The sequence below is a fragment of the Barbatula barbatula genome, assembly GCF_947034865.1.
Source record: "Barbatula barbatula genome assembly, chromosome: 6".
In the NCBI taxonomy this organism is placed as follows: domain Eukaryota; kingdom Metazoa; phylum Chordata; class Actinopteri; order Cypriniformes; family Nemacheilidae; genus Barbatula; species Barbatula barbatula.
In genome coordinates, this window is record NC_136765.1 from 15181489 (window position 1) to 15200999 (window position 19511).

The following is a 19511-nucleotide window of genomic DNA, read 5'->3' on the forward strand; positions in this document are numbered from 1 at the left end:
TTGCGGGCTTCAGCAATGGTGAATCAATCCTTATTAAAAAAGCATATCTCTTGCATTAAACACATTACATTAAGCGTCCTTGTTTCAGTTTCTCCACATCCAACATAAGTGATCGCTCCAGACTGAGGCTGTTGAATCTAAAGGGAGATTTAATTGCATAAGGGGTCACATGTCTAGGGCATGTCTTTGACTCACTGGCCCACAGCCTACAGGCACTGACGTTTGAAGATACGCAGTAAAGCATTTAAGAAGGTTACAGTATACTTTATATTATTGATATTGATTAATGTGCGTATTTATTAAGCAAACCAATTGTTATTCTTTCATCACCGCCTGCTGCAGGAATATTCACTTAAGATGTTGATGCATATTGAGAATAGCACAGCTATTGACCAATCAGCATGCACGTCCAGAACTACGTATATTTAAGTATTAAGTATAAAGTACATGTAAAAAGGCCATGTAGACTTTGTTCTAGGGCAAAATGCAGATTAAGTCCTTTATTTGGTCAGATGAGAACTTAGCCTCGATTACACCCTATAAATCACAGCAAGGATAATGAGAATAAGACTTGGTAATTCACTTTATGACGTCAATGGAGTGCAACGGTAAACTGAGTATCATAACCTAACTGTACTGGTTGCCGTTTTAAACCAAGAATCTTTCGGATATGACAGATCAGTATTCAGTATGACCTATTTTGGTAAAATAACACACAACAAACGATGCTTGGTTTCATTAATGCCATGTTTTATTTGTTGTACTGAAACCCTCATGTCTCTCATGGCCTTTATCCAGGAGCTTCACCCTTTCTCTAGCACCATTCTGCTGGTGTTCATCAACACGGGAAGACCATCTGGGCAGCAGTAAATACACCAAAGGGTACTTTTTTTCAATACGAAACATAAAAATGTACAAATTCCCATACCGGGCAAGTGCGAGACTGGGAATTTAAAATAATAAAAAGACGTAAATAGAGGATTTAACTTTCTATAAATAGAACAGAATGGTTGGTATATCACTAAAATTGATACTTGGCTTTTTGTAAAGGTTAAAAATATTTACAGTTGTAGAGTATGGAGAACTATTATTATTGTTGTCTACACGTACATAGCTATGATAGAGAAACATTGGCTTGCATTTTCTGAATAACATTCTATTTAAATATACTCTCATCTTGGTTACAAACGTGACAGCCATCTTGCTAACTGAAAATTGTTGGACACAATTCAACAGAAAAGAACATTCTCAAACAACTAACATCTCCACCCTCACTTTATGGACTTCGCTCTATCCATACAGACATCTGCCCCTTCACACTGCTTTCATATTTTGACATACTAGGATTTGACATCAGCCAATTTGGTGATATGGATGTATAGAACATTCATATTTTTAAGGAACAGTTCATCCAAAAATAAAAAAATCTGTCATCTTTTACTCACCCTCATGTCGTTTGTTCGAAATGTTAAAATAATCAGTAGAATTAGGATCTTCGATAAAATGAAATAAAACATGTTCTTATTTTTGGTTGAACTGTTTCTTTAAGTGCTATGTTTAGTTAGGTATTTTCCATTGTCTAAGCATTGACCACTATTCACAAAATCCCTCGATGACATTCTGATTCCACTCCATTTATCTTTCCACCAAAAAAGAAAAAGTACTCCCTTGTACTCCCTACATTCAAATAAAACAAGTTCCCTCTGTTAAGTTTCTAATGACTTATTTGAAATATAAAACTCACTACAAACAATCTGAACGTAAAAGTTGCGTTCCCCAATTCTTTCTCTTCTATGAAATCCTTAGATGCCACATTTGGCCAGCACAAGCATGGCCCTCCAGTCAATTTTCGACCTTTAAGTGGTCTTTGGATTGAAAAGGTGCTCTTCCGACCCATTAGTGGATGTATATCCTCAGTTTAAATATAAGGCCTGATGATTAAGTGCTGCCTTGAGCGCAGATTGTACTGCTGGAGGACGGCGGCAGCATGATAGAATTGTCGGCACCGACGCAGCAGTCCTGCGACTCTGCCACCTCTCCCTCTCTTTCAGAGATAGCAGTCATTGGCCTGCTGGAAATGTGACTGCGGCTGTTGAACCGACTGCTGGCCGCGGAGGGCGGTGTACGCGAGCGCCCGTATTTCAAGCACGTTTGTCCGGCGGACAGACGGGGAAGGGTACCTTCACTACGTGCCCATTCCTCTTGCGCCCTTCTGGTTTGTGTCGGAGAAGTGCACAGGCCATCAGATTGTGGGGACTCAGGGGCCCTTTGAACTCGGGGGTCTGTGCATTTGAGAATCTCAGAAGCTGACATACGGAAGCTCGACTCGGAGCGGCTGCCCTTCTTAAGCAGCAGAGCTTTGAAGCTGTCGTTGCTGGTGGACGACCGACGCAGGTTGCGCTGAATGGAGCTAGTCTGTCGAGGTAAGGATGGCAGGCTGGGACAGGAGCCAGTTGGGGTAATAGGTGGGGAGGGGGGGATATTACGACAGCGCTCCTCCTCAGAGTCGCCACGACCCAGAACCTTCCTCTTTGACCTGTTGATTACAAAACAGTTTTTAGAGGATGATTTACCACTTTTTGGGTTTGGCTAGTGTCTAATAATATAACTATTTATATTTTATTTATGTTAATATTAATTTGTATTATTATTTTACTGTAAAATAATTGTATTTAATAAACGATTTGTCAAAGTATGTTTATTAATGTTTAGTGTTATTTTTGAGTACTGTCTGATGGTCACAAACAAAGGATTAATGCAGTTTTAATTTATTTTCCACCATAATTTGCAAATAAATTCTTTAAAAATCAGACAATGTGATTTTCTGGATTTTTTTTCTTATTCTGACTCTCATAGTTGAAGTGTACCTATGCCTCTCTCATCTTTTTAAGTGGGAGAACTTGCACAATTGGTGGCTGACTAAACCTTTTTGCCCCACTGTACATTAACATTTAAATTATTTGACATCTACTACTACCATATTCCCCAAAGAGCTCAGACCATTACGCCTTAAGAAGGAAAATTTTAATGGCAGCTCTTTCTAAATATTAAACTTTAATTCACACAAACTAAAAACAGCACCATGCGCTCTTTAGTTAAGTCCCTAAGAACTGGGACCAAAAAGGGATAGTTCACCTAAAAATGAAAATGACAAAACCTTGTTTTGTACACATTTCTTAGTTTTTCTGAATGCAATGAAAGATATTAGGAACAATGTTGGTACCCACACAGTTTTGGGGCAGTATTGTGTACGGAGTGGGAAAAAAATTATATGGTAGCCAATGGCGACCCAGAACTTTTTAGAAAACCATTTTGAGTAAAAGACTAATTTTGTAAATTAATTATTTTTAGGGTGAACTACCCCGTTATCACCATCATTTTATTTCTCACTCAACTTTGCCTATTTTTAGATTAAAATAAACAGAGATACATAAATCATCATACATTATAAAGTACAGCTGTATGTATTTAGGGGATTAGAGGGTATATAAACAGCATTATTTTTTTAAGGGAGGTACTGTATTATGGGTGTTGTCTGACCCTCAACAAACTACAGGGACACAACAACAGTCAATGACTTGGTTACTTGCCAATCCAATCCACACCTGTGATTGGATGTTCATGTTCTGCCTACGTAGACTGCTCCAGATAGAACAAGTTCAAACAAAAAATTCAACAGAAATGCTTAAGCGCATGACTTCATTTCCATGACAAAATATTTACAGTATTTACTAAACTTGAAAGGTAATATTTAATAAAAGACAAAAGTATGTTTTGTTAAATTTCGAAATGTAAATATTGATGTGCTTAATATAAAAATGACATTCAATTAAATAATATCGGCCGTAAACTACATATTATTATCTAGTTAAACCGACCTTTCAGCAGTTTTTAGGCTATTTATCTAAATAAACAATTATTGATGTGATGTTTTAATGTGTATGCGCAAAGTAGATTTTCAAAGGCAAACTGAAAAACATACCTATGGATGGCAGCAAAAAGATCCTCTGTAGTGCGGGGCCGAACAGGCGTCACCATCTCCTCCACAGACACTCCGTTAGTGTTCTCACCCGATGAGCTTTCCAAACTCAAGTCGAACCCAGATCCTACAATAAATCCCATAGACAAACAAACGCCGCTTACCACAATCTCAAAATGACGAGAAACGACTGAGCCGAAGTCGATTCACATCATGAAGACATCCACTTACAGTATGCTGCAACACACATTTTCAACTCTTTAAATTATTCACAGTCCTTTGGTAGTCCTACCGTTGTGCAATAACTGCACTTTGGCAGGCACTGCAGAGGCTTGAGAATATTACAATCTGAACCCGCTAACCATCACATGCTTGAGGGTTCTCGTTTAGCTTGCTTCACAACAGATTCAAGGGCAACTAATTACCCAACATATACAAAAGAATCCAAAGGACAGAGAGTTAAAGAGTTATAGTCATGGCCAGGAACTATGGGGGTGGTGATGAACAGGCATTCAGTAGGATTCATGCGAGGGTTGGGGGTGTGTTGATAGAGAACTACATCAAACTAGTTTCTTTCAACGTATCAGTAGCCAGAGAGATAGATAGTCAACAGAATAGCACTCGATTCATGCAACCTAGTGAAGGGAATTTTATCCTTTGGTAATAAATACACCAAAAAAAGTAAAACTCGATGTATAGCTCTCGTGTGCACCTGTTTATAGCTTTGCAGAAGTATATTGTAAACAGGAAAAAATGTTACGACAACTAGTTTTATTTCCCATATACAAAATTATACATTAAACTACTGTAGTACTAAAAGTCCTTACTGTTGTCTTCATTTTCCTCTTCTTTAAAGCTGATGGATCCCGAGCTGCTGCTTGAACCATCATCTGATGTGCTTTTATCATCACTGAGCCCCAAGTCGTTCAGTTCAAACTCATGATCATGAAGAATGGGATCAGAGAGTTCCAGGTCTTGCAAACTGTTTGATGACAATTCACTACTGAGAGACAGTCTGCTTTCTTCCTCTCCCTCCAGATCTGATGGCATTTCTTGCAAATTAATCATATTTGTGGAGAATGTACCATTCACTAGCTCTGGCTGAGGGGTCACTTCGTTTTCTTGAGCCTGTGGAAGCTGGAGTCCATCAGAGGCTGAAACGTTATTGTTAGGTTGAATAATAAGGGAGAAATTGAGCTTCTTGGGAGATATAGGAGGCTTTTGTGTCAAGGGAGTACTTTGTGGTGTAGGTGAGGAGTTTGTGCACTGTTGAATCTCATGAAAAGTTAAATCAAAAGATGTGCTAAAAGGCTCTGGAATTTCCATGGGTGTTGGAGCATTCCGACACATTTTAGTATTGTTGACAGGGTCATCTGGGCCAGGGGTTAACAAACAATGTGATGCTTCAGGGAGATTTTGCATACATTTGTTCACTGAAGATACTGAAGTTTTCACTGGATGTTCTGTTTCACAATTGGCAGTGACTGTTTGCTCTGCAGTCTCCTTTTTCTGGGATTTCCCTGAGCGTTTTTGAGTGTCACATTGTGCTTGGCCATCAAAACGTTTAACACTGACTGCTGTAAAAATACTTTCAATATGTTTGAGCTTGACAGGTCGTAGATGCACCATCTGCAGAGCTTGGGCAGTGATTTTTGGTCTCCGAGGCCTCTGCAAGTCTTCGTTGAGATCAAGTCCCTTTTCGATCTCCACAGGCACTGTAGATTTACATTTAGATGATGTACAAGAGGTTTCTGTTTGACAAAAGGTTTGAAGACCCTCTGGTAATGGCGGAGGTGGTGGAGGGGGAGGAGGATTGGGAATGCATGATGAGGGTGTGGGAGAAAGAAGTGGGGTGTTAATTGAACCACCAATCAATGACAGAGATGCAGAAACCTTTGGCGGAGGAGGGGTGAAATCTAGAGAGTCATTAAGGAGGCTTTCACACAATTCAGGTTGGGATGAATATGAAGATGAATTCTCTTCAGAAGCAGACGATACATCAGGAACAGGAGGTGTGGTTGATTCTTTTGTGGTTGCTGTAAATGAGTTGAAATCGGGACCGGGTGTCACACATTGAGAAGTTATGTCAGGTAAAGGTAGAGGGATATTCTTAATGGAATCTGAGGTGTTGGAGGAAAGAGATGTAGAGGAGGAGGACACAGAAGATAACAGGGAGGACTTTCTCTCTGGCACTTTTGGTTTTGGCCTCCCTGCTGGAGACTTTGCTCTTATTAGAGAAGTAACAGGGGTGCCTGCCGTTGGAGTGTTGGACTGGCTTGAATAACCACTCGATGGTGAAGTCAAACGATGAACCTTGTCAGGTGATGACACCGGTTTCAACTTAATCCCGTTATCTTTGCAGTGTGCTGATAGGAATCCATTGTTGTATGATCCGTTGCTCATGACCCCTGGATTTTCCTCAGAACTTGCAGATCTCATTATTTGAGAAGACAGACCTTGCTCAGATCGGGGACCTTGGTAATCCATGTAGAAGTCCCATGATTCAGCATAGTCTGAGGGCTGACTGCTGCTGTCACTGTGTGTAGATGTGACTCGACACATGGCATCTGGTGCCGACATCCCGCTACTTGTTGCGCTGACAGTGCTCTGGCTTCTGAGCCGGAGCACCCAAGGATCTTCAAACTCACCGCAAGGGGCTTGTCCGGACAAGGATGCACTGTGCGTTTGCAGGTTGAGTTCTAAGGACTGTTGAAGGCTGGAGATCAATTGCTCGCTAAGGACCGATCCAGTGTGATGGGGCTTCCTCTGGGGTTTGCGTCTTAAAGAGTCTGTCCTTGTCGGTGGGAGCGGAGGCCTCTTTGCTTTCCGCAGGGAAATGCTGCGTGTCAGCGAGCGATTGCTATGTAGACTTGCGCGATCGCCTTGACTGTGGTGGTCCTTGCACTCGTACATACTGTGCCTTGCATTTGCTGCTTTACTGATGAAACCGTGACTGTGTGACTTCAAACCGGAACCAAGACACATGGAGGTGTAATACCTGTCATTGTCCATTGAGATTAATGAGCTTGTGTCTGTTTTGCTTGGAGAATGTTCTTGATGGTTATATATGTGACTGACAGGTGAGGAGCAGCTTGAGGAATCAATTGGAGGATTTTCGTATGTCCACTGGTCAGTAGTTAGTGTGCTACAGCTTTGATTGCTGCTCTCGGAGAAGCTGGAATCCCTACGAACGTAGTTGTGACTGTGGTTTCTGCCATCAAGCGTGCTGCACTGGGACTCAGTCTCTGTACTTGTCCCTGTGCACAAGGAAGTGGTGGATTCGTAACAGGAGGAGACAGCGGACGAGGCATCGGCAGAACCAAACAACTGGGATGAGGAATATGGTAATTGGATGTCTTGTCCTGAATGAACGTACTTCTGTGATGCATCACTGAGACTGAATAAGATCAGGCTGCTATTTTGGCCGGAGCCTGGGTAACTTGGGCTTGCATTAAGATGGTGGTTTTGAAATGCACCAGATTTAGGGCCGTTTAATGTATTGCTTTTGGAATCCGGCAGCATATGCAGGGATGCTGAAGAGCCATGCTGCATGTCGAGCTGATAAGGCAAGGAGCTTGTAGAGCCAGAATTCACCACGTAGGGGGTGCTGCTGTACTTAGGTTCACAATCCTGATGTGAAATGCAGGCACCTTGTCGTGGCAAACTGTGAAAGCTCTGATCACTGCCATTAAGTTGAGTGTAGCTTATGCCAATACAATCACTCATGGTGGAAATACTGCTTGAGGAGGAGGGGGATACATTAGCCATTTGGGCAGCAATGCCGTGGCCTCTTTGTGCTCTGATTCTGCGTACTGAGGGAGGAACAATCCTCATCTCTTCTGTTTGACAACTAAAGTCATGGGTATCCAAGCATCTCAGCGTGGAGTTTACGCTTCCTGCTCGACAGAGGGAAGAGTACTGATCTGCCATACCCAGGGTCTGCATTCTGGAGTCATCTGGCTCTTTATTTGCTGCAATAAAAAAAATTAAGATATAGTCCATACATTATAATGTATAATAATGCCTTTGTAGACTTGAATGTCTCCCTTAAAGGTGCTGTGTGTAATTTATTGGATTATCTATTGACAGAAATAAAAATATACATAACTATGTCTTCAGAGGTGTATAAATACCTTACATAATGAAGGTTTATGTTTTTGTTACTTTAGAATGAGCTATTTCTATTTACATACAGCACAGGTCCCCTTACATGGAATTTGCCATGTTATTTCTACAGTAGCCCTAAATGGACAAACTGCTCTAAAGAGCGTGTTTTATGATTACGTTATCTACTTCGGCAAAGAAGTGAAAACGTGAAAGCATCTTGCCCTGTGTCAGCCTATGTAGTGCTTTGAAAAGGAGTGATCAATTAGTTTGCAACCTCACAACTAGATGCCGCTAAATATCATACACATCGGACCTTAACTCAATTACCCAAATGTTTTCGATTCTGTTCTGTTCCACACAAGGAAATTCATACTGGTGTATATAAATGAATACTTATTTTTCCTTTTCAACTGTATGAAATTGTCAAATTATAATATCCAAAATATCTGTATTTAAAGGTCCAGTCAGTGAAAACTAGCGGCAAGGTTGCAAATTGCAACCAACTGCTCACTCCACCCCTCTCCCTTTCGAAACACTATGACGGCTGACAGAACATGGAGAATTACATGAAGGGGACCCGCGGTGTATGTAGATAGAAATAGCTCATTCTAAGGTAATAAAAACATAACGCTTCATTGTGTAAGCTCTTTTTACACCTCTGAAGACATAGCTATGTATATTATATTGGATTTCTATCAATAGATCGTCGCAAAAATTACACACAGGACACTGGACAGGAAAAAAAATATTTTTTCTGAATTTAATTTAATTCGAAAATGTTGAAAATACAAAGACCAAAAACAGGCAAATTTAGTTTGGAAATTCATGAGACACTGAACAGGAGTCATACCTAGTTCTGTTTGGATGTTGTCAGGAACGCCTGTTATTGTCTTTCGTCTTTGCACCCTCTTGGATCTTCGAATTATAGTATCAGTGTTTGCTAGGGAACGACGGAAGCTGGCTTGGCGATCAAAATTTTCACCTGATTTAAGGTGCAAAAAGTAGATCACAACATTGTATCGCAGCAGATTCTAAAAAAGCTAAAGAACCCCCTTCAGAAAACCCACTCTACAAATCTTTCAACCATAAAACCAGTTTGTTTTGTACAAGTTTACACAAAATATATTTTTTAACAAACTAGATACCACTATAAGAATATCAAAACTTAAAACACATACATAAATATACAACTTTTTATAACCAGTGATCATTTATTTAACAGTAATGGAAATACCTGTGATGTTTATGGGAATAATATTGGCAGCAACCGTCTGGGCTTGTAGCCGCATCTTCTCCTCTGGTGTGGGTAAAGGCAGACAGTTGGTCCAGCTGTTTTCGATGTTCATGTCATAGGCATGTTCCAGCAGAGGTGTCTGAGGTGGCATCGAGTATACAAGCTTTTCCTCCTCGCCAAGCGACTCTGAACCCTGAACGCAACATAAACAGACCGATTTGATGAACTCTGGATTCTGCGATTTATAGCTTGGCCAATGGCCAGGAATGGGTATCGTCTGATACTTGGTCATTTTAACAAATCATCCAATAAAGTGTTCTCCCTGAAGACTCATGGGGTGCATTTTCCTCCAGTAACAATATGTCTGTGAGCAATGAACCCAGGGGAGCACTGAATGGAAGAGAGCTAGTCTCTAAATTATTCATGTTCATTTGAGATCAGTGTAATAGTCAACCATATTGTGTCTCCATTTTATTTTTGCTAAAAGACAAATCGTTGTTTTATTCTTGGAATGAAAAGGATTGCCAGATTAATGGAAATACACAATAACATGTAAATGATTATGTATAATCTAGCATACTCAATGTCTTCTTAGGGGAAACACACTCATAACAGGTGACTAGCGCTAGTTGGTTCTGTTCGAAAAACACGCTATGAGGATTTCTTTGGGATTTAAAGCATTCTCACAGCACAACGCTACCACTGACTAGCAACTGTAGCGAGAGCGGTACCTTTCTTCTCCAAGGTCTCAAATGACAGCAGAGAGAGAGGCAAGACTGTGATAGGCAGTCTAGGACTTTAGACCGCTTGATGAAAATAAAAGAAATGTTGAAAATAAAAAGAACAAAATCAAAACATTACTTTCCTTCAAGTGTAAACAATGTGTTTCCTAGTTTGACTGGACTGATGAATGTTTTGAAAACTGGATATTACATGCTTCATGCAAAACGCCACTAGGGGGCAGTGCAAAACAAGAGAATCTAGTATAGCTACAACGTGAGAATACCAGGCCTTTGTCTGTTGAATGCACCTTTGAGCACTGTAACATACTGTATTAGCTTTTACTATTAAGAACCAACCAAACAAAACAAAAACAAATCTTGTTTTTATTCATACATCAGTATGCTTATTGTTGTTAGCTTTGTACCATGTAGGTTGAATAGTCTGAATGGTTGAAATGCATGTAAATGGTCAGATTAGGCTACACGATGAGGGTCTTAAATTGTGATTTTTTTTCACCATTTCTATTTTGCACAGCTTTGAAAAACAAACATGTGAATGCAAAATAAATACTGTGGTCAAATATATGTGAATTAAGGGATAGACCACCCAAAAATAAATGACTCCCCCCAAAGTTGTGCCAAACCCGTATACATTTCTTTGTTCTGTTGAACACAAAACTATTTGGAAGAATGTTAGCAGCTGACCGTTCTGAGACACCATTGACCACCACAGCAGAAAAAATGGAAATGGTAGCTAAAGGTGCCAAAAATATATTATTATTATTACTATTGTAGTCAATGGTGCCTCAGTTGCTAACAGAACAAATAAAGTCATACAGGTTTGAAACAATTCGAAGGTGAGTAAGATGATGACAGAATTTTCAAATTGGGGTGGACTATTCCTTTAAGGTTATGTACTCCTTACCTTATTTTTCTTCTCCGTCTTCTCCTCGTCCAGGTGCACACTTTCACATTGGCTGCTTGAAGAGAAAGCGGGGCCTTGCGAGTAGTTCTGGGAGCTGCAGAAGCCATCTTTCCTGAGCTTGTCGCACTCTGGAGAGGCAAGCATAACCATCCCATTATAAAGTGTAATGTTAATGAGTGTGTAAAGACAATTTATTACATTCAGCCAACCATCCTGCTAAAAAAGACCAGCCTAGACCTCCATGAGTATCTTTGCTGGTCCAGGTCCATTTAAGCTTAAAGAACCTAATAAAGCCATAATAAAAAGTTAGATATATAAAACTGTCTCTTCGGAAATATTCCTGCTGTACATATACATTATGTTTTGTAATTGGATCTAATGTACTGTACCAGAACAGAAGCAGCAACAGAATCTATACATCAAACATTATACAAGCATGACGATACGCTTACCGCAAAAAGATTAAGACGTTGATGACTTCTATACCACACTCAGCAGATTACCAAACCACTGCAGAGTCTGAGTGTCCCATTTGCCCTTAGTGGAGGGAGGGGGAGTTCAGACTGACAGATGTTTAGCTAATGTTTTACAGAATAGCGTGAACTAAAACATCAGGTATGTCCGATGAAGTCATAAGCATAGATTACTAGCAGAGAATGTGAGAAAAATCAATAATTACATGCGGATGGACATTATGGATGTCTGTGGGGCTCCACCTACTGCCACTAACATATCCATTTATTTCAGCTGATCACCTCGTCTGGCATCCTCCATCTTAAATGTTCGCTGGAAACACTGACAAATACTTTCTCTCCCCTTCTCTCTCTCTCTCTCTCTCTCTCTCTCAATTTAATCAGTTAATCTTAAATGCAGCAGCTCATGAAATGCAGCAGCACCTGAAGCATAGTTTACCATACACTGTATGAACATATTTAAACACAATATCTCTGCTGGTCTTATAATCTATTATATTATTTAGCTTTGTAGCAAAGCTTTAGTCTACAAGGCCTGCTGAAGAAAACAGAAATGAATCGGTTTATGCCCAGAACAATTCAACTGCAGTTTCTACAAGCTGTAAATAAATACGACTTCAATATCCGACAAAGCAGACAGTTAATATAATAATAATAATAATATTTCACATTATATACTTCATCTACTGTATATAGTATATACAGTGCATCCAGAAAGTATTCACTTTTTCCACATTTTGTCATGTTACAGCCTTATTCCAAAATGGATTCAAGTCATTATTTTCCTCAAAATTCTACAAACAATACCACATAATGACAACGTGAAAATGTATTGAAAATAGAACACGAATAAAGCACATGTACATAAGTAATCACAGCCTTTGCAATGACACTCGCAATGACACTCAAAATGACGCTCAGGTGCATCCTGTTTCCACTGGTCTTTCTTATGATGTTTCGCAAACTTGATTGGAGTCCACCTGCGGTAAATTCAGTTGATTGGACATGATTTGGAAAGGGAAAAACCTGTCTATATAAGGTCCTAAGGTGAAAAGTGCATGTCAGAGCACAAACCAAGCCATGAAGTCAATGGAATTGTCTGTTGACCGCCGACACAGGATTGTATTGAGGCACAGATCTGGGGAAGGGCACAGAAACATTTCTGCATTGAAGATCCCAATTTGCAAAGTGGCTTCCATCATACGTAAATGGAAGAAGTTTGGAACCATCAGGACTCTTCCTAAAGCTGGCCGCCCGGCCAAACTGAGCGAGGGAGAAGTTCCTCAGTCTGGGAGGTGACCAAGAACCCAATGGTCACTCTGACAGAGCTCCACTGGGAGACTAGTCAGGATCGAGGGAAAGATGAATGATTCAATGTACAGAGAAGTCCTTGATGAAAACCTGCTCCAGAGCGCTCTGGACCTCAGACTGGGGCGAAGGTTCGTCTTCCAACAGGACAATGACCTAAGCACACAGCCAAGGTAACAAAGACAATTCTGTGAAGGTCCTTGAGTGGCCCAGCCAGAGCCCAGACTTCAATCCGATAGAACATCTATGGGGAGATCTGAAAATGGCTGTGCACCGACGCTCCCCATCCAACCTGATGGAGCTTGAGAGATCTTGCAAAGATGAATGGGAGAAAATGCCCAAAAATAGCTGTGACAAGCTTGTAGCATCATACTCAAAAAGACTGTAATTTGTGTCAAAGGTGCTTCAACAAAGTATTGAGCAAAGAATGTGAATACGTATGTACATGTACTTTTTTAAAATAACTTTTCAGATTTCAAACAAACTTTCACATTGTCCTTATGGGGTATTGTCTATAGAATTTTGAGGAAAATAATGAATTGAATCCATTTTGGAAAAAGGCTGTAACATGACAAAATGTGGAAAAAGTGAAGCGCTGTGAATACTTTCCGGATCATAGAAAACTTTTTTTAGTTTGAAAAAATATTGTTCTGTGTGATTAAGCTTTTTTTTGGCCATGGAGACCTCAAGTTTGACACGAGTCCCCATGTGTTGGTGCACACACAGTATGTGGAACTGGGCAGGTGCAGTTAAGTTATGCAAGCCTGGAAACAGCTTGACCTGCATTTTCAATGTGTAAAAATATTAGACATATGGGCTGAGAGAATGAGATTATGTTAATATTGACAGCACATCCATGGAATATTTGGGGTAATGTCATAACGAAAAAAATATTTGTGAGATAAAGAGCCAATACAAGCATTTTGGCTTTCGCGGGTCGGGTAAACGCATTAAAAACACACATTCAGGCAAGGATCAACGAAACCGAGGTACATTTTAAACAAACACTTCTGAGATTTGTTACTTTTGGCATTTTTAGGCAACTTTAACAAGCTAGTATGATTATTCGGCAGCGACTGGTAAAGTCCAGTATGTTAACTCAAAGAATGAACATCAAAAGAGTGTGAATCACAGAGCATGTGTAACAGATGACCAATTAATCCTACAACTGAGAAAACTTAACTATTACATTCACCTCAAAATTCTAGCATGAACTGCTTTTTTAAATCGTACCCGACATGCTTGTACTGTAACTGGGTTTGCCTGTAATGTTGTGCATTAAAAGAATAAATTTGAATTGGAAAATAATATAATTCATAGCTACTAACAACTAATACAGCGACAACAGCCACGACCCTGAGAGAGGAAACAGACATTTGGTGGACCACCTGCTGCCCCCGCTGAGGCCAAGACAGCTCGTGCGCACACACATAAACTAATCAGCATTCCAGAGCATCTCAGAGGAATAAATATTGAGAAAAGCAAGGTCAAATGAGTCACCAAGTGAGGGAACTTAACCACAGCCATAAAGGAGAAATGCATCTGGTTTCACAATACGTTTGTGATGCTCAGGTTTAGAACAGTATACCCAAGTAAAACAGAAGGCCAGATGGTGAGGACGTCTCCCAATAGGCTCTGGCTCAAGAATTAATTTGAAATGCGTTATATGCATTAAATACGGTTATACAGTAGATACAAAATACAAGCATACAAACCAGAAACTTAATTTCTTCTATTCCAGTTCAATCTGCAGCTATTGTATGACTAAACAGAAAACCATCTATGTATACATGCAATAAAACTATTTTGTATATGGCTGCTTCCCCTCTGTAACCTCTCTATATTTCCTGATTTCATTTTTTTTGCCATTAATCCTTATTATTAGTCACACTTCATGTTTGTCAATGGGTTTTGCAAGTATTTAACCAATTTAAAAGTGCTTGTCCACTTTGACAAATTTAATCATTAAAATAGTACCATTTTATTACCATTTCCTAAATAAGTGACATCTGATGTTTCGAAAGTACTGTGATGATATGTACATTGCGTGTATGTTTATGTGTGCATGTGCATGTGTTTTTGATTTAAGATCAGAGTAGATCATCTGTGTCTGACCTCTGAGGACTGTTTTCAGGTTAACTTTGGCCTGCCGGTGAAGGTCCTCCACGCAATTTGGTCGGCTCCCTGGCAAAAAGACGTTCTCCTGTTGGTGCCAAGGGGCTGTGTAGTGCACCGACCACTTGCTCTCCTCATCTAGACTCGATACCGCTACAACAAAAAGAAAAAAAGAAGAAGGTTTGTGTAAAACTGCCTTACAACCATACAGGATTACAGGTGCACTGCAGAAATGACGACATATGAAATATTCTCTTAAATATTTGATGCCATATGGTAAATGAATGAGAAGTTTTTTTTTCTATTCACAGGCTAGATAAAAATAATTACTGAAATCATCTCAATTCTAATTTAAGCCAAAATAAATACAATTCAGATAAGGGAAAATAGCATAACGAAAAACTTCAGCTGCAGCCCTGGGCATTTAAGATTTGGGAGCTGCAGTCATGTGCAGTCCCCCAGGCTCCTTTAGAAAGAACACATGAAGAACTGCATGAGGGGTCGGGCCAATCAAACACTTCTGCACCACTGCGTCTAAAGACACAGGAGACATGCTTGTCTCTGGCTGGTGCCTTGACAACCCAGATTAAACGATCAATTATGCCAGGACCCTCCGGGTAAGCTTTAGCAGGTTAGGTTTATCAATGCCGCGCCAAAGCATGTCAGCGAACATAGATTATTCACAATCACAGTTTCCTCGAGCACAGGGGTCGTGCGGGAGGTAGTAGGTCATGAGCTCAAAACATCACAAACTTTCTACCAGAAACCAAATAAAAATGTGTAAAAATGCAGTTTTATGAGTGTTAAAAGTGCTAAACCTACGTCAATATAAATAGAATTTTCACCGTCATATTTAAAACAATATATCTACAGTGATTCATATTTTAAATTGCAATACTGTAAAAGCATTACAAAAATGTAAGCATTGTCTAAACATGCTTAAAAATGTAAAAGTTAAAGATACAAGTTGCAGCTCTCAAACATGCATCAATCAGCACTGTTTGGTGAACACTACTGATGCACCAGACACGGGTGACTGCACCAGACCTTTACACTCCCCATATAAACCACCAACATACAGCATTTTACCTGCAAACTCAAAGTTAAGCAACAACAAGGTCACTATAGGAGACCGAAGCATGGCTATAAAAGAAACTGGCAAACAAATGTAGCACACTGCTCTGAATCAGACGCATGCAGCCCACAGTGGCAGTGATGAAATATCCCACACCCCAAACTACTTGAGCGGTACTTGACCTTGAGTTGCACGAGTGATAAGATAAAGCCAAAACGGCACTGTGCAGGAAGGTCTTACCCTTTCTTTTGAAGTACTTAATTATGGATTTAAGTGTTGTCCCAATAAACACCATTGTGACGGATGAATAATCCTCAGAGAGATGCTCGAGCACGGATGTATAGTATTAGACCTCCATCGTAGCGAGTGAGCGCGTGGAGGACGGGCGATGAGAGAAACCGCTGCTACCATGCGACGCTCTCCCCTTACTCATTTTACGCTGACTGGCACAGCATCATACAGCTCTCTTTCTCTCTCTCTCTCTTTGTCTATGTCTCTCGCTCACACACATTAACCCACCCCTGAGGATATTCAGTTGCTGTTCTCTTTCTCTTTCCCTCCTTCCTCAACTCATCAATTGTGTCTCTCCTCCCCTCCTTGTGTCTCTAGCTTCCCTTTAGTGTGTCGCATTGGATTGTGAATTAAGGCTCTCTCACCTTGCTTTACTGCCGTAGAGGTGTATTCATTTTGGACCCACGCCAAACTCTATGGATCACTGACAATCAGCCTATTGTGTTTCTCTAAAGCACTGCGGCTCCTGTCAGCCCCCCTTCTCCTCACTCCCTTTCTTTTAAACCCAGGACTAGTTTGAAAAGGATCCTGGAGCTTTCAGGATGGATTAAGGTGGACACCCACCCACTTGCATTTGGGGGCTCGCTGCTGTAGTTTTTCATTACTTTCGAACCGGTGATTCTTTCTACCCATCGCTTTTTTGTATTTTTTTATTAAACATACCATAAATGGCCACTCAGCAATTTCTCACCGGACGCTGGTCATAAGTTGCATTTGTACTGCGTTTGAATTCTGTGCACACAGCTCACAGCTGTCGCTTTTCTGCATCACTGTATGTCTATGACGATGTTAAGATCCTTTGCGGCACAGGAGATAGGAGAGATGTAAAAAGCCGTGTGCACCTTTCTGTGATGTAAATTACATCCCTCCATTCAACATAGAAGACACATAACTCACAGATGGCCATGATACATTGACAATGATCCAATGTACCATCATATAGAGCACGAAGACTCGGCACTACTTAGTATTACTGCATGTATATGATACAATCAGAATGTAGAATAAACCAAGCGTGCTACGGTGTTAAATGAACATTTTAACTTGTATAGTTCATGTTTTTGTTACCCCCTAGATATCCATGTTTTGGATATCTAGTGGACCCAAAGCATTATTTGGTTTGTTGAATAAATAAATACATAAAAATGTATGCCTACGTTATAGTTTACTTTATCCCATTTACCCTATATGTTTAATTTTTGTCATTTACCTACAGTATGATATGGGTTCAAATAATTGTTTATCTTCAATATAAATGTATAAATTCATTTTTGGTAAATATTGAAAACATATTTATATATATATATATATATATATATTCACGCATACATAAATATACATACATAAAAATACACTGTATACATTATATAGTATTAATAAAAATGTTTAATAATTTGCATAAAATTATTAATAATACTAATTGGAAAGCTGTTCTCTTTTTAAAAATTAAGTTGAGCCACTATGAGTGGATGGACCAACTTAACAATGTCTTTAGTACTTTTCTGGACCTTGACAACAACTATAACCATGATGTCTACGAGGCGGCCTGGAAAATATCTGGGATGTCACCTAAATATCTTTATTTGTGTTCCGAAGACGGCGGGAGGTCTCAAAACATGTTTTGAGTAAAAACCTTCTGCCTGGCTGATCCTGTGGTATCATTGGTTTCCAGCGAAATCAGTCCCGTACCACCTCCCCGTGTCTCAGACAAGACATTAACTACCGAAGACAAACCACTCCATGCAAAGCAGCTGGAAGGCCAACAAAAATGCCTATTAAACATTAGCCTGAGGAGATGGACAACGGCCTAACAACCCACACAGAAAACAATGTTATGTTCTTCAATTAACACACCGTAGAGCATACAGCAAACTGAATACCTATAGAGGAAAACAGCTCTTAATGACCAAATCCAGCATAGCTATTTACAAAATACAGTCTGGCTGGGATATCAACACTGTTTTCGTGCTGATGCAATTACATTAAATACAGCCATAAAGAGACAAACAAGCCATTCCGAGCAAAACTCCAGCAGTGATTTCAGTGGACCTCCTCACAGACTGCTCAGCTATTGTGTGGAGCTGTGTGAAACCGCCGGACAGAAAAAAGTGTGCACTTGTATAGACTAAAAGGAAGAATGTACTCAAACTATATAATGAGTTACAGGCTTTCCTCTGCATCTATACAAATGTACAACAAAACTGCTTCAAATGTGCAGGGCTGTCCTGCACCTGGCTCACTTGGTGCCAAAGAAATGTCTTTGAGTACTTTCAACTTATTAATACGACTGGAAGATAGGATAGTTTAGTGAATAAAAGTACCTGGCATCAAACCATGACAGAGAGTTTATTTAATAAAATATGTAAAATTAAAGAAAAGGAATAGTTCACCCAAAAATTATTTTCTTCTGCAGAACACAATAAAATATATTTTGAAGAAGGTTGGCAACCGAACAACGGCGGTACCCATTGATTTCTTCTGTATGAACCAATCCGGGTCAAATGAGTACAAACATTGCCAACATTCTTCAAAATATCTTCTTTTGTGTTATGCAGAAGAACGAAAGTCATAAGTGTCTGAAATGACAAGAGAAATGATGACAGAATTCTAATGTTTGTGTCAAAAATGGTTTCACAGGCACAGCTTAGCTGTAGCCAGGACTATGTCTTAGTTAAATTAAGATATTTCTGTCGCTTTTATAAAAATGCCTTAGAAGAATACATTACTGGTGTGCTTCTTGAGACAAAACAAGGGAACTAATATACTTTAAGATATTTCTGGGCAAGTTATATTAAGTTAAGACGGGTCACACGTTCATTTTAGTCTGGGACTAGCCTTAAGCCTTTTCTGTGAAACCAGGTCTAAGTTCGCTAAGTCGAATAAGTTGTAATATGACATCATTATAAGGAAAGGAAGTCATTTCGGCCTACATCTGGAATGGCGTGAGGGTGTGTAATTAGACGTCTTTATTTTTGGTGAACTATTCCTTTAAAATCCACTTGCCTATAAAATCAGAACTCGCATGTGCCCTCTCAGTCTAAATAAGCATGATAAAAAGATTCAGTGTTTGTGTTCAGAGGAGTTCCATTAGCCGAAAATTAAAACCCAAGTTTATTCCCGCTCTTCTCTCATTACAGACCCTTTAGATATGCAAATAAATATTCGCTGCAATCACTCCAATATTCATGTATTCATAATGTAGATAAAAGTAGCTGAAAAGGTTACGCCGTTCTATCAGCTTTAATCAAAGCATCACACTGAAAATGTGCCCTTCATAGTGTG

General features: G+C 39.7%; 1 protein-coding gene across 6 annotated transcripts in view; it reads right to left on the bottom strand.

The window, feature by feature from the left end:
- Positions 1 to 730: 730 nt before the first annotated feature.
- Positions 731 to 19511, bottom strand: part of nhsl1a (NHS-like 1a) — a 42477-nt gene continuing 23696 nt past the window's right edge. For 2 of the 6 annotated variants that reach the window (XM_079458142.1, XM_079458140.1), the window contains exons 2-10: positions 14864 to 15016; positions 10968 to 11095; positions 10052 to 10126; positions 9321 to 9513; positions 8937 to 9068; positions 4807 to 7950; positions 3983 to 4106; positions 3591 to 3639; positions 732 to 2536 (exon numbers count right to left, since the gene is read on the bottom strand). In XM_079458142.1, the coding sequence (XP_079314268.1) occupies positions 2501 to 2536; positions 3591 to 3639; positions 3983 to 4106; positions 4807 to 7950; positions 8937 to 9068; positions 9321 to 9513; positions 10052 to 10126; positions 10968 to 11095; positions 14864 to 15016 (4034 nt within the window). In that variant the 3' untranslated portion in view covers positions 732 to 2500. Of the gene's footprint in view, positions 2537 to 3590; positions 3643 to 3982; positions 4107 to 4806; positions 7951 to 8936; positions 9069 to 9320; positions 9514 to 10051; positions 10127 to 10967; positions 11096 to 14863; positions 15017 to 19511 lie in introns of all 6 variants that reach the window. The other 4 variants (XM_079458143.1, XM_079458141.1, XM_079458138.1 and 1 more) reach the window with 4 other exon arrangements.